The sequence below is a fragment of the Lissotriton vulgaris genome, chromosome 11 (assembly GCF_964263255.1).
Source record: "Lissotriton vulgaris chromosome 11, aLisVul1.2, whole genome shotgun sequence".
NCBI lineage: Eukaryota > Metazoa > Chordata > Amphibia > Caudata > Salamandridae > Lissotriton > Lissotriton vulgaris.
The window spans coordinates 1,065,055,481-1,065,068,421 of record NC_141699.1 but is presented as its reverse complement, the minus strand read 5'-3'; the positions used below and the strand labels follow the sequence as shown (position 1 = coordinate 1,065,068,421).

Genomic DNA, 12,941 nt, shown 5'->3' with positions numbered 1-12,941 from the left:
AGCGAGTGCACGACTCTAAAAGTGCTGTTAAAATGCTGAGTTCGAAACACAGGTGGAATTGAACTTTGCTTTCCAAAGGAAGGGGATCTGGGGCTATTGGTAAAAATCTGCTCCAGGGAAGGGAAAAGTTGCAAAAAGCGAGTTCGTCCATGATTTCACGAGAGAAAACAGTCGCGGAAGGGGAGAAGCCTCGCCTATGCTGTTAGAGGCAAAAAAGGCGCTCAGCTCATGGAAGGAAGCTTCGGTTTCTGAGTCCCCCGAGAACCTTGGAACATTCCACACATCTCCCGACAACCTCCCCCCCCCCCCCCCCAGCACTGAATCACTTCAGCAGGTGCGTACCTTTGCAATGCAAATACATTTTTTAGTGATGGCTTTTATGATTTACAGGACAAAGACTCGTTTGTATGTAGCGCCGAATACTGCATCTTTCCGGTTTCTAGGCACCCCGATGGCCAGATTACATATTCTTTGCCTGGTGTAACAACCCATCAAATGCACTGTTGCACTGTATTTGCTGATTGTGTAATAGTACGCCGATCTTATGCCAGTCCACACTATACTATATGCACATTTTACGAAAGGGGCACAAATAGAGAGTGTAGATTGTGAATCAGTTGCTAAAATGCACATCTTTTTGCATCGGATTCATTTTAAGTGTAAGGACGTTTTAAAGAATGAAAAAAGACCCCATACATTAATAAACTTTGATTGAAAAAGGAAGCCAAATTATTTGCACAATTTATGATGCATATGTAATAAGAAACTGGCAACGTGAATTTTTCCCTATGCTGTAAGGTTTGTACGCATTTTTAAAAGTGATGCAACTGTATTTATTTATTGTGCATTGTTTGAAAGCAAATAAAAAGTGCAGGACAAAGGTTTGTTCGATTTTACCCTGGTGCAGTCATACATGTGCTGTAAGATCTCACAGTACGATTACACATGATCATCTACTCTGCAAGGCGTGCACTTCTGCAAACGGTGTTTTGGGGATTAAGGAACCGATAAAGACCGATTAAACCCAGAAGGCTCGGAAATATTGTGGGTTGGAGGTACCATAAACAGCCCTCTCATAAAATTGATACTTGTATAGCGCACTACTCACCCACAAGGGTCTCAAGGCGCTTGTATGAATACTGCTGTGGAACCCATCCTGGCTTTCCCTGTGAGGCGTCCACTCCTGGGCACCCCCAAGGTGGAGGCCAGGCATCCTTAGCGTTGTGGGGGCCGTTGTGGAGATTAAGCAAGCTATTGCCCAGAGTTGCAGAGTGGGACTCATTGATTGGAATAGGCACCGAGGCGAGAATTATCAGGTCCGTGGAATTTTGAGCCCAAGACCCGCCGAGGCGAGGAATTGAACCCTGGTCCCGGGCTAGACTTCTGTATCAGGGTCTGCAGCTCTAACCATTGAGCCACACTTCTCCATAGTTACCTTTGAATTATTGACTTCTAGACAGCATATATTAAATTCTTAATGTTTTATGATTCGAGACATATAGAGGGAGGCGAGCCAAAAAAACAAGGTGAGCCGAGCCGGGGCCGAGACCAGGGTCTGGCTCGGATCTTAGAGCCCTTGCACGAGCCGAGCCCTGAAAATATTTGCTATCTAAATCATACAACACGTGTCATGTTAAATATGATTAAGACTTTTCGAAATGCAGACGCCTCCTTGACGCAGAGTAACGCAAGGCAGCTCTTTGCTCATGCTTTGCGATACTTTCAGGCAATTTTCCAGCGCAAAACAAGTTTTTCACTGGAAAGTAAGTAAAAATCCTCTCTTTATGACATCACCTACTAGTGCTTCAACTGAGGCCACCAACCATCCATACTACTGTTTGCTGTGCTTTTTTCAACAATTTTTTATTATTTTCAGAATGCAACGTTCATGTGAAGTACACAGTACATGTAGTTAGTATATAGGGGCCACATGCATCATCGGGACATTTTGCGATTCCTTATTTGCGAAAAATAGGGAATCGCAAATAAGGAATCGCAAAATGGGATGCATTAATTTATTCGCATCATTTTTGCGATTCGGAGAAAATTGCAATTTTTACCGAATCGCAAGGATTATGCAAATTCTATTTGCAATTCGCAAAATGTTCATGCATTACATGGGTGCAGGGGGGGGGTTCAAATGACCCCCCCCCTGCACCCCTGAAATGCATTTTTAAGTGCATGTTTCACACACACATGTCCTAAGAACATGTGTGTCTGTAACATTACAGTGTTTAAAATGCAATTTTGAGCATTTTTAAACTTTTTCACAAATTACCACGAGGTTCAACCTTGTGGTAATTTGCACCCCCTAATTGCGAATTCGCAATTTAAAATGCAATCATGCATTGCTTTTAAGGAATCGCAAATTTGTGATTCCTTAAAAGCAATCGCATTTTTGGAATTAGCTAAAAATAGCGATTTTCCAAAAAATGTTTGATGCATCCAAAAAAGATATTTAGGAATCGCAAACGGCCGAATTTACCGATTCACACCGTTTGCGACTCCTAAATACCTTGATGCATGTGGGCCATAGACTTTAGAATATCGGGTGAACCAATGGACATATTAAATAATTTAACATGTGTGAGTGACATACAGTGCTGCATTAGGTTACACATATTGTTGCCAATAATAACAAATAGAGATAAATGCGGCAAGAGATACGCAGTTCGTTGCAGTGTTTATTCAATGAGAGACATAGGTGTGGGTGCGTGTGCATTCTTGTGTTAATGTTGAAGATCAAAGGAAAGAGTCGATCCCAGATCATGAGGGTTTGTGGTCTGATTTTGGTCGATCTGGAGTAGACTAATGTCCGAGTCCATCAATTCCACCGATTTTCTCTGGTGGAAACATAAGACGCGGTTCGTAGCATCCTCGGATTGTGTCCACCTGTAAAGTTCTGACCGCCATTTGCAAATGTCTGGCGCCTGTGATGGCTTCCAAATAATGTCTATAGCCTGTTTCGCTATCAGCATCGCCACGGCCAGATCTAAAAATCTACATGTCATTTTATTGTGCTTGTGCCATGGCATAAGGTCCAGAAGGCAGGCAATTGGATCTAATAAATGCTGCTTACCCGTCCAGTTGGAAAGGAGGTCTGCTATTTTAAACTAGACATTTCTGATTGCCATGCCTGACCTTGGCACAGGCCATTCCATGTGTGGAAGTGTCCTGCAGCAACAAATGATGGACGGGATGATGAATAAATAAAGCATTCACCCCCAGTCAAGAGATATGGGTTACATCCATTGTTCTTTTGCTCACTATGCCACTCCAGTTTGGAGCCAGCCATATACAACTCGGTCTTGACCCTGCTCCTCATGGAACAGTCCAATCAGAACTTCCAAGCTGAGTCCTCTCTGAACTGGAAATAAGCGTCCAGGGACCGGTTTCAGGGTATCACACCTCATCAGCCAGGCTAGCTTGAATCCAGTGGCACAGTGAGAAAGGGACACACGTCTGGGCATACCCATCCCACTTAGGGTGAAAAATGCTGCTGCAACAAATGATGGACGGAATGCTGAATGAATCAAACATTCACCCCAGTCAAGATATCTGTGTACGTGGGTTCCATGCTCAACATGCCTCTTGAGTCAAGTTAGCCTGGCTGATGGGGGATGATACCCGAAAACCAGTCCCAGGATGCTTGTTTCTGATCCAGGGAGGACTTGGCCCGGCAGTTTAGGCTGGACTGTTCCCATGAGGAGTAGGGTCACGGCTGATTTGCATATGGCTGGGTTTAAAGTCGAAAGGCAATGGGGGGGGGGGGGGGGGGGGCAAAAAGCGATGGATTTAGGCCCAGATCTCTTTATTGGGGGTGAATGTTTGAGATTGTTCAGCATTCCATCAATTGCTCTTTTTGCATGTGTGGAAATGTGGCTTCATTCTTGTTTTGAGCATCTGGGGCGCTACTGCTCCTACGAGGGATAAAAAAATAACTTTTAGCCTCAATTTAAAATTCCTTCACATTTACAGAGCATTTTAATATTTTCAAATGTATGTTTTGCTTTTTATGTATTTATACTTTATTAACCCCCTATCATTATTCAACTCTCTAACAAGTCATAGACCAAAGGAGTGGGTGTCGGACCACAGGTTAAGAACCACTGAATTAGAAGAGAATTTTCAAAAGAAGACTTGCACATTCTGGGAGTATTATACACCTACCTACATTGTTAGAACAGCAAATCATGAGTCTTGTAATCTCTTGCTAAATAAAATGACGAACAAGAATTGGCAAAGCCAATAGGTCTAATCTGCATTTTCATTTATAAGCCAGATCTTCCGAATTTTCCAATACTTTAAGCAACAATCTAAACACCTCTATATATAAATCTCATATAATGTCTAATTCATACTTGGCCTGTGCAATGCATTGTGTGGTGCCAGTGTATACATATATCCTTTACACACACATAACACTAGGGAGACTACAATCCATGTATAAAACCCAGACTCTAATTTCATTATTACAGATGAGTTGTGATCTCTCTAGTCACCTGTAATAAGAAAATGAAGGGACTGTAATTCGTTATTACAGTGTAGCTCAGCAAAACAATATTTATAACCATAAGGCCACGATTAGGAATCCCATCAGCAGCAAAGGCTGGGACTTCCCCATCCATTTGGTACCAGAGTTGAAAGAGGCACTGGCGTATCAAGGGAAATCTCTCCAGCTCTGTTCCACTCATCCCACGATTTTAGCAAATTCTGTGCACATCAAGTACCTATAACAGAACTTTTTTGTTTGTTTGTGCCATTTGACTCCTAAAAAAGTAGGGGTAAGTGGTTGATGCTGTCAATCTATTTTGATATTCATGTCAGTGCCCGATTAAGTGTGTTAGTTGTTGCTTGGTGGTATTAAAGGGGCAGAAGATTCTCAACTTTAGAGCTTTTATTGGCAGTTTTAGACTCACAGGTTTGAGTCTCAGTTTCTGGTAAACGTTATGTCTGCGTCAAAAATAAGCCTTTGACATAGCCCCCCTGGGAAAATCTGGTTATCAGGGTCCAATCGGAAGGGAGGACCACAGGCCCGCTATGTCCTTCGGTTGCCGCAGGTCTGTAGCATGCAGCAATTAATAAAAGAGTGTGTGTTCTTTGTATGTATTTTTTAGTAGGCCTGGGCGGAGTTTGCAGAACTCTGTGAAGTGATCAAAAAGTCTGGGCTCGCTACACGGAGTTCCGCAGGAAACGGAGTGCGGTAGGACGCCGCGTTCATGCTGATTTTTAGCACCCGGTGTTTGCCCCATGCTGGAAAACATTCCCGCGAGAATAGCACCATGCGCGGGGCAAGAGGGCGCTGCTTCTTTCCGCCGCTCGAGTAGATATTCTACTTGAGCGACAGCTTCCTCAACACGAGCAGATGGTTTCTCAACGCAAGCGGTAGGGTCCATCCTCGACCGCCCGTGTTGAAAGATCCCGTCAGGAGGTGGTCTGGCATAAGATTTTCCTCGCTCGTGCTCGCCAACTAAACATTGGAGAGTGCGAGCGAGGAAGAAAGTGGAACAGAATTTTCAGAAATTCTATGTGGTGCACAGAGTGGGAAAAACTCTGCGAGCGGAGTGGAATTTTACATCCAGGCCTATTTTTTTAGGTCGAAGTCTACCAGACAGCACAGACTGGTTGCACAGAAACATTGGGGACATGCTGAAATCTTACGTAGGAACGCATTCCACACTTTGCTTAACATAGGCTGTCTGTTTTGTAGCTCACATTTGCTTGCATTCTTTTTGCTGTCTTGATTTGTTTTAGGACCATCCAGCATGTATCAGTCCCTTCTGGGGAGTATTGCCCCTTTACCACCTCCTGGCTCCTTGTATTCTTCTGTGAGTGATCGCTTTCCAAGTACTCTCTGTTTTCTTTTTCGTGAGACACTCCACGAGAGTGCATGTGTTTTCGGCTGTCTCCCTTGTGTGCCAGTTCACATGCTTTATTGCTTTTCCTGCACTTGCCTGATTCTACTTATCTCTGGAACTATGAGTTAATGAAACACACTTGCCTGTGACCATGCTGGATTTCAGAAGGTGAATGAGCAATAAAGAGCCCTTTAAAGTTTGCATATATCTTGGGAAATGTGTTGTTCTTCAAAGGCAGAGGTCGCATGCCAGGCTATGTTTTGTGGCAATTTGTTTTTTATTCTTTTTTGGTCAGGTATTAGCCAAGACCTTTTGATTTTACTAAAATAATATGTATAATATACTTACTTGAAGGGGCTTTCAGCCACCTTTCTTCATCCATTGGTCTGTTGTTGTGTCATTCACATTTTTCTCCCGCCCACTGCAGCATACAGCATGGGCATGAGTCAGCTCACTTAAGCCACTGGTTACATTCACCTTGAGTGACTGGATTCACATCCACACACAAGTTCCCTTTAGTGCCAGTGCTTTTGTTTTTGCATTGTCATTTCTGTACTGTTGCCTGATGTGATAGCAGAATGCCTTGAAATGAGCAAACCGCACATTCCAGCTTTATCGGTTCTTCTATCCTTCCAATGCTGTTGTATTGTTTTTATCTTGTCATTTCCTTAGTGTTGTTTAGTGAGATAGCAGAATGTCTTGAAGTGAGCACTCAGCACATTCCAGCTTCATCTGTTCCCGTCTCCTGCCAATGTTGTAAATGCCTTTTGAAGTGAGCTTTTATTACCAGACTGCTATTTCATTTACACAATGCCATATCGTGTTCCTGAACTCATATTCACCAATATTTGACAATAAACTTTTCCCAGGAAGAAAGCCAAATGTTCCTGTATTTAATTTGGCGCACACTTGTAACACTTTTATTTAAACATAGGTGCGCTGTAATTTTGGTTTTAGTATCCAACGTTTTATAATATGAACCTTCTTTCCATCTTTTTTATTTTATTTTCCCATTCTTTTCTCTTTCTTCTTACCTTCTTTCTTTTTTCCCTCTTTCTTTTTGCCTTCTTTCCATTTCTGTTTCCTTTGCTCGGTTCCCCCCCTTTATTTTCTTTCTTTCTTTCTTCCTTCCCTTCTGTCTATTTTCCCATCTTTCTTTTTTCTTTCTTTATTTCTCCTTCCTATTTTCTTTCTTTTTTGTCTTATCTTTTTTCTTTCATTTCCTTCACTTCTAATCTTCTTTCTTTTTCGCATCTTTCTTTTATTATTTCTATCTTGTTTGCATTATTTCATGCCTTGACTCAGTTTTCAGCTTTTCTTTCTTCTTTCCTTCTTTTTCTTTTCCTCTTGCCTTTTTTCCTTCTTTTTGGTTTTAACTTCTTGCCTTCTTTGCTTCTCTTTTCTCTTCTTTCTTTCCTTCGTTCCCCCTTTTTGTTTTCTTCCTTCTTTTTCATTTTTGCTTTCTTTCTTTTCACCTTATTTCCTTATATCTTTCATTTTTCTTTTCTGTATTCTTTCCTTTTTAATTTTTTGCCTTTTTTCCTATTTCTGTGCTTCTTTCGTTCCTTTTTCCTGTCTTTCCTTTTTCCTGTCTTTCCTTTTTCTGTCTGTTCTTTCCTTCTTTCTGTCCTTTCTTTCCTTCTTGCCTTCTATCAATTTTTCTATACATTTTTGTTTCTTTTGTTTTCTTTTATTGTTTCTTTCTTTTCTCCTCTTATTTTCCTGCCTACTTTCTCAAAGGCAAAAGGCTGCTAACCCAATATGAATCTCCTTGGACCAATGTGGTGTTGCTGCACCTATCTGTGGGATTAATCTGGGATTTCGTGTTCACGTGTTTGTCTGCTGGCTATGTGCCACCCCAACTGTGACCTGTCAATCAGTGATCTCAGGTTCCAAGTTGGGGTTGACGTGGAGTTCACAATGGGCACATTGAAGATGCAATTTTGTTTTTATATGCTTAAATATGGTTATTCATATCGACATCGACTTTTCAATATTAACATTCCTGCCTAGTTAAAATTTCAACGACACTATCTAATCCGTACTTTATGACTGTTGTTCTCCACTTTTGACAATTACTTTCCTAGTTACTTGCATCCTTCCGAATTTGAGTACTGCGTTTTTACAGCAGGAAATCCCCAATACAGAGAACCACACACAAACAAGAACTTGATGAAAACCGGCAACAATGGTGTGCACCATCCGGAATGCCACCAGGGAAGCCAAGAGAACCAATTAGAGAACCACTCCTGTTCAGGGGCACCTCCCGCTTCATGCATGTCTCTTTGTAAACAGTGCAGTGTTTGGATGGCAAGAGTCAATGTCCCATTATCCAGGTCATTCCCAGGGATAAACATGCAGCAGGATGTACCAATCTTGGCACACAGCCCTCCCTCCATCGCAGTCTTTAAGTCTAACACATACTGATGCTACATCACCACAAGGTGGATTGCTCTTAGTTCTTCCTTGATCTAATTATGGCCGAGCTCAGTGCTGTTTATCCTCTTAAGCTTTTCCCACTTGGTTATTTGGAGCTAACGGGCACTAGCCTTCGTTTGCACACTAAAGAAGGGTATGGACCCTACTGCCAAAACTTGTGAGTCTGAGAACAGTCTGAATTCTTCTGGAATGTCCTTGTACTGAGCCAAAATAGTTTGCAGTTCTTTTTCACAAGCCTTATGCAGCAAGTTTGTCTTTTTCCTTAATGGGTGATGGTACAAGTCAGATAGTTCTTCTCCGGGAATGACCAGGGTCGGGGTCAGCAGCGGCCGGTGAAGGTAAGCACGGACGGGAGGGGCAAGGGTGATGTTGACAGATGACGGAAAAGGGAAAATTAAATCCACCACCTGTCAACATCTGCCTGCCCTGCCCCAGTACCGCCTCCACTTACCTGTACCGGTTGCTGCTGCTCGTGGTGTGTATGGTGATGAGAGAACAGAGTCTGTGCCATCTCATACTATATACACAATGCTAATAATTTACTGATGATGCTACTTTTATTTCTGTATTTGTGGTAAATGTTTAGGATGTTTCACTATGCCATGGATTCACTGAGCCATCCTCTCCAAATTCGTTTTCTATTCTTGGTTCCTACATATACCTCATTTCACCTCCACTTTCTTTCCTTCCTGCTTCCATTCACCACCCCATCTTACTCAGCCACCTGATTCATCACGGGCCATTCTGGAACCAACTTACCTAACTTGGCTCTCTCTGTTTCTGGTTTGTGCCTGTTCAGTTGGTATATTGTTTTTGTATAGTCTGGCTTGACAGTGCAGCTCTCACCAGCCAGTTTATGTGAACATCACTAGAGAGGGGCTTTGGCTTCGCCCACATGTTAGTAGCCAGGAGTATGTGTTTTGATTAGGCAGAATTTGTGTGTTTTCACAAAAAAATACTTGCCCTCCACATAGCTGTGATCATTTTGTTTATGTATCCAGCTGCCTAACATTGACTTTCAGGGGCAAATACATAACATTGCAATGCTAATAAACTAACTTAGATAACTAGATCATTAATTGTGTTTTTCTGACAGCAGTAGAGATGGAAGAAGGACATTCATTACCACACATGGATTTTTAGGTCTAGCTTGACATTGCTTTCATAAGCTGGACCTATTGGCATTGCCCAATGTAAGTTGAAGCATGCCTTCACTTGTTTCATGTACAGTGCACTGATATTGCAGGGTTGAGTGTGCTATATAACAATAAATAACTACTTACACACCAAAAAAGTTTAATTTCAATGGTGATTACAGAATACATTAATACATGGACTGCACATTTAATAAAAGATCCAGAAGGCCAGAATATAATGTTTACTAGCTGAAGATGTATATGGTGCTGTAAAAGATATCCCATGTTAGATGAAATAGTTAAGATTTGTCGATGGTCATTTGAATGTGATCGTGCACCTGGTGTCCTATTGGTCTCCTGTGACGAGCAGCGAGTCAAATGCCGCAACTCCCTCTTTGCCAGGTGCATTTCACAATTTAAAGTTTTTGGAGGTAAAACGATATTAAAGTGCCAATTTGCTGAGAATCCTGTTTTACTAGACCCGTGTAGATCATACTCCAGACATGAGAAGTGTTTTGTGTAAAAGTAATTTAGCAACAGGATGAAACAGTTCCATCATTGTACATACTCTGTCAGAACATGACCAGGTGTCATTGTATCTGCACCTACCGGGGACCTTCACCCTCTCCAAGAAGTAGTGTAAATCTGACTTTAGTTAAACATAAGGCTGTTCCCATTCACTTGGCAGCAGCACCTGAAGACATTTGAGAGTTTACCATGAATGATGTATCTAGTGATGTCTTTTGGGATGCCTTAAAAGGTATATATAGAGGCTGATTCATGTCATTTTATGTGAGTAATCTCCACTATATCACGCACAAGAGAAGACTTTGATACAATATGTCATGGATCAAAGAGGCTCACATAAAATGTGTACATTAGACACTTATATTAAACCAACTTCACCCAAAATAAAAAACTATGCTTAAAGTTATCACTGTGGCTAAAACTGAGCTAAGTTTTACAACATGCCAGACATCCTTCATTGAAGAAACTTAAAGACGGACACATTTTATCACTAAAATGACAACAATAAGCAAGGGAGAGACCAAGACAGTTTTAGTGGGAGCAAAACTGAGTTTAAAGAATTTAACCCCTTCCGTGCGCGTGAAATTTTCACGATGTGCAGGAGTTTTTATTAGTGGGCGGGATTTGGCCGTCCTCCGCACACGTTCACCGTGACGCGTGATGGTTCCCGGCTGTCACGAGCATGCAAGGGGTTACTGAACTGTTTGCTGGGTCTTACAAAAAGTAATGTGTCCCCCTGCTGGAATGAGATGATGCCATGATGTCAGACTTTTTAATGAACTGAGCAAAAGTTGTCTAAGTTGAATGCAATTTTACTAAAAGGGATATAAAGTTTGTTTTGGAGACATTAAGGCAGCAAAAGACACCGAGAAAGAATCATTACCAGCAGACTATTTTGCAGAGCTTCCTTCCAAGATACAGCTGGAACTCTTCTACCATTTGGACACTGTCTCATTGGCACAATCCACAAATGATGAAATAATAATTCTATATCCCAAATCAGGCGAAGATTCTTTATTCTGTGCATTATATAGAGGCCTTTTTTTAAATAAATTCAGGAAAATAAACAATGGTAAAAGTATTTTTCTTGGAGTGATACTGTGACATGTAAAGCACTTTGACAAATGGCTTCCACAGTAACAGTTTCTATAAAACATTAGTAATTCTTGCGATGTCACGAGTATGGTCAATGATGCAATTTCAATACGATGCTCAGAGAATATATTTGTGGTGGTTTGATGAAATTATATATATATATATATATGTGTATGTATATATATATATTACCTACTGGCTGTCGCCAGTAGGTATATATAGTTAGGATTTTTTCCCTATGGGATTTTTGAAAATTCTATGTCTAATAACTTTGGCGTTTGTGGACGGAATCGGCTGAAATTTTCAGGAAAATGGCACATTTTGTTTCTGAGCAGCCCTTGAAAATTTGGGGGGGTTTCGTCAAGGGGGGGCCGAGAAAAAAGGGGGTCCCAAAACGCGTTTTTCCCATGTTAATTTCCATAGGGCCTTTGGCCTCACTTTTAGCTCGAACGGCTGAATGGATTTGCACGAAACTTTGCAAAATTGTAGGGACTGTTAGCCCGATGTGCCTTTGCTAGGTCTCAATATATGTGCTCCAGTGGATTTTGAGAAATTAACGTTCAAAACAAGATATATATCTGTAACAGCGCTCCGGGCTGCGCTCCGGTCCGCTTACTTTTCGCGAAACGGAACTTTGCGATGCGAAGCTGATTGGCTTTCCGGTGTCTGTCAACATTCTAAACAGTCCGGAGCGGCCGCCATCTTATCTCTCGGTAGGATCGAGAGAGAAGAAGAGGTGAAAAACGAAGGGGGAATTTAATGAAAGGGGGCAAGGTAGACCCTTCTTGACCCCCTAGGAATGATGTTGGGGTTATTAAAGGGTCCCGTGGGGAAAATAAAAAAAAATTGATTTTTCACGGTAGAAGCGCTTCTCGGGCCGCGAACTGGGCCGCAAACTGGTAGCGAAACGGGAATTTGCCATTTTGTGTTTCGTTTTAATTAAATTACTAGGTATAAGGAGGTGCGGGAGACGTATCCTGATCCCTTATGTTTTCTGAGGGTGGCTGAGGAGGCTCATATATGTTGATATATGTCTTCCAGCGGTAAGCATGGGCGGAAAATCCGTTTCGCTCGCGGATTTTGCGGATTTTCGGTAAATTCGCAATCCGCGAGATTTGCGAATTTCCCGTGAAATCCGCAAATCCGCGAGCAGCGGATTTTATGGCTTGCTCGCACTGTTCGCGTGAGTTCGCGGCTTGCCAGTACAACTTCGCACCCCGCGAGTAAGTGCTAAATTGCAGAAATACGATCTTAGCAAAACTGAAACTACTTACCAGGTTCAAAAGTTCAGGCTCATCATTAGTAGCCATTTCCTGTAGTGCTTCCTGAGGGGCCCCTCCAGAGTTCAGTTGCCAGTTGCAACTATTATGTGACCCTGCTCTGAACCTCAGAATAGTTACACATATGCCACAAAGGTCCTGAATTACAGCTAAGGGAGACAAGCAGGAGCCAGGCTGGAAGTTAAAATCCATTAATCAGCCCCTAATTCATTATTGTCAGTTGGGGCAGGGCAGGTGTTGTAACTAATTTTGCAACAATGAAAGCACTTAGCAAGTGCAAAAGATCACTAATCAGGAAGCACTAAGGAAGCAGGTGCCAGCTAAAAAAATATTCTGTGACACATTAATCAGCCCCAAATTAATTCAGGTCACTTGAGGCAGGGAAGGTGTGCTTTGCTTTGCCGAAAATAATGTACACTGGACAACCAGAGGGTGTGGTGATGAAACAGAGGGTGGCATGGGTGGGCCAGAGGGTGGCATGAGTAGTCAGAGAGTGGCAGTGGTGACAGAGAGTGGCAGTGATGAAGAAGAGTGTCCCAAACAGGCTGGACACGTAGAAACAACAAGTTCGCAAAACTTGCGACCCGACAGGTAAGTTCGCAAAT

At 42.1% G+C, this 12,941-nt stretch overlaps 1 protein-coding gene across 1 annotated transcript in view; it reads left to right on the top strand.

The window, feature by feature from the left end:
* Positions 1-206: 206 nt before the first annotated feature.
* The window catches only part of THPO (thrombopoietin), a gene marked incomplete at its 5' end in the record, with an annotated part of 220,585 nt that continues 207,850 nt past the window's right edge, over positions 207-12,941 (top strand). Inside the window, one exon of the mRNA XM_086944439.1 lies at positions 207-334. Coding sequence (XP_086800565.1) covers positions 207-334 — 128 coding nt within the window. The remainder of the gene's footprint in view (positions 335-12,941) is intronic.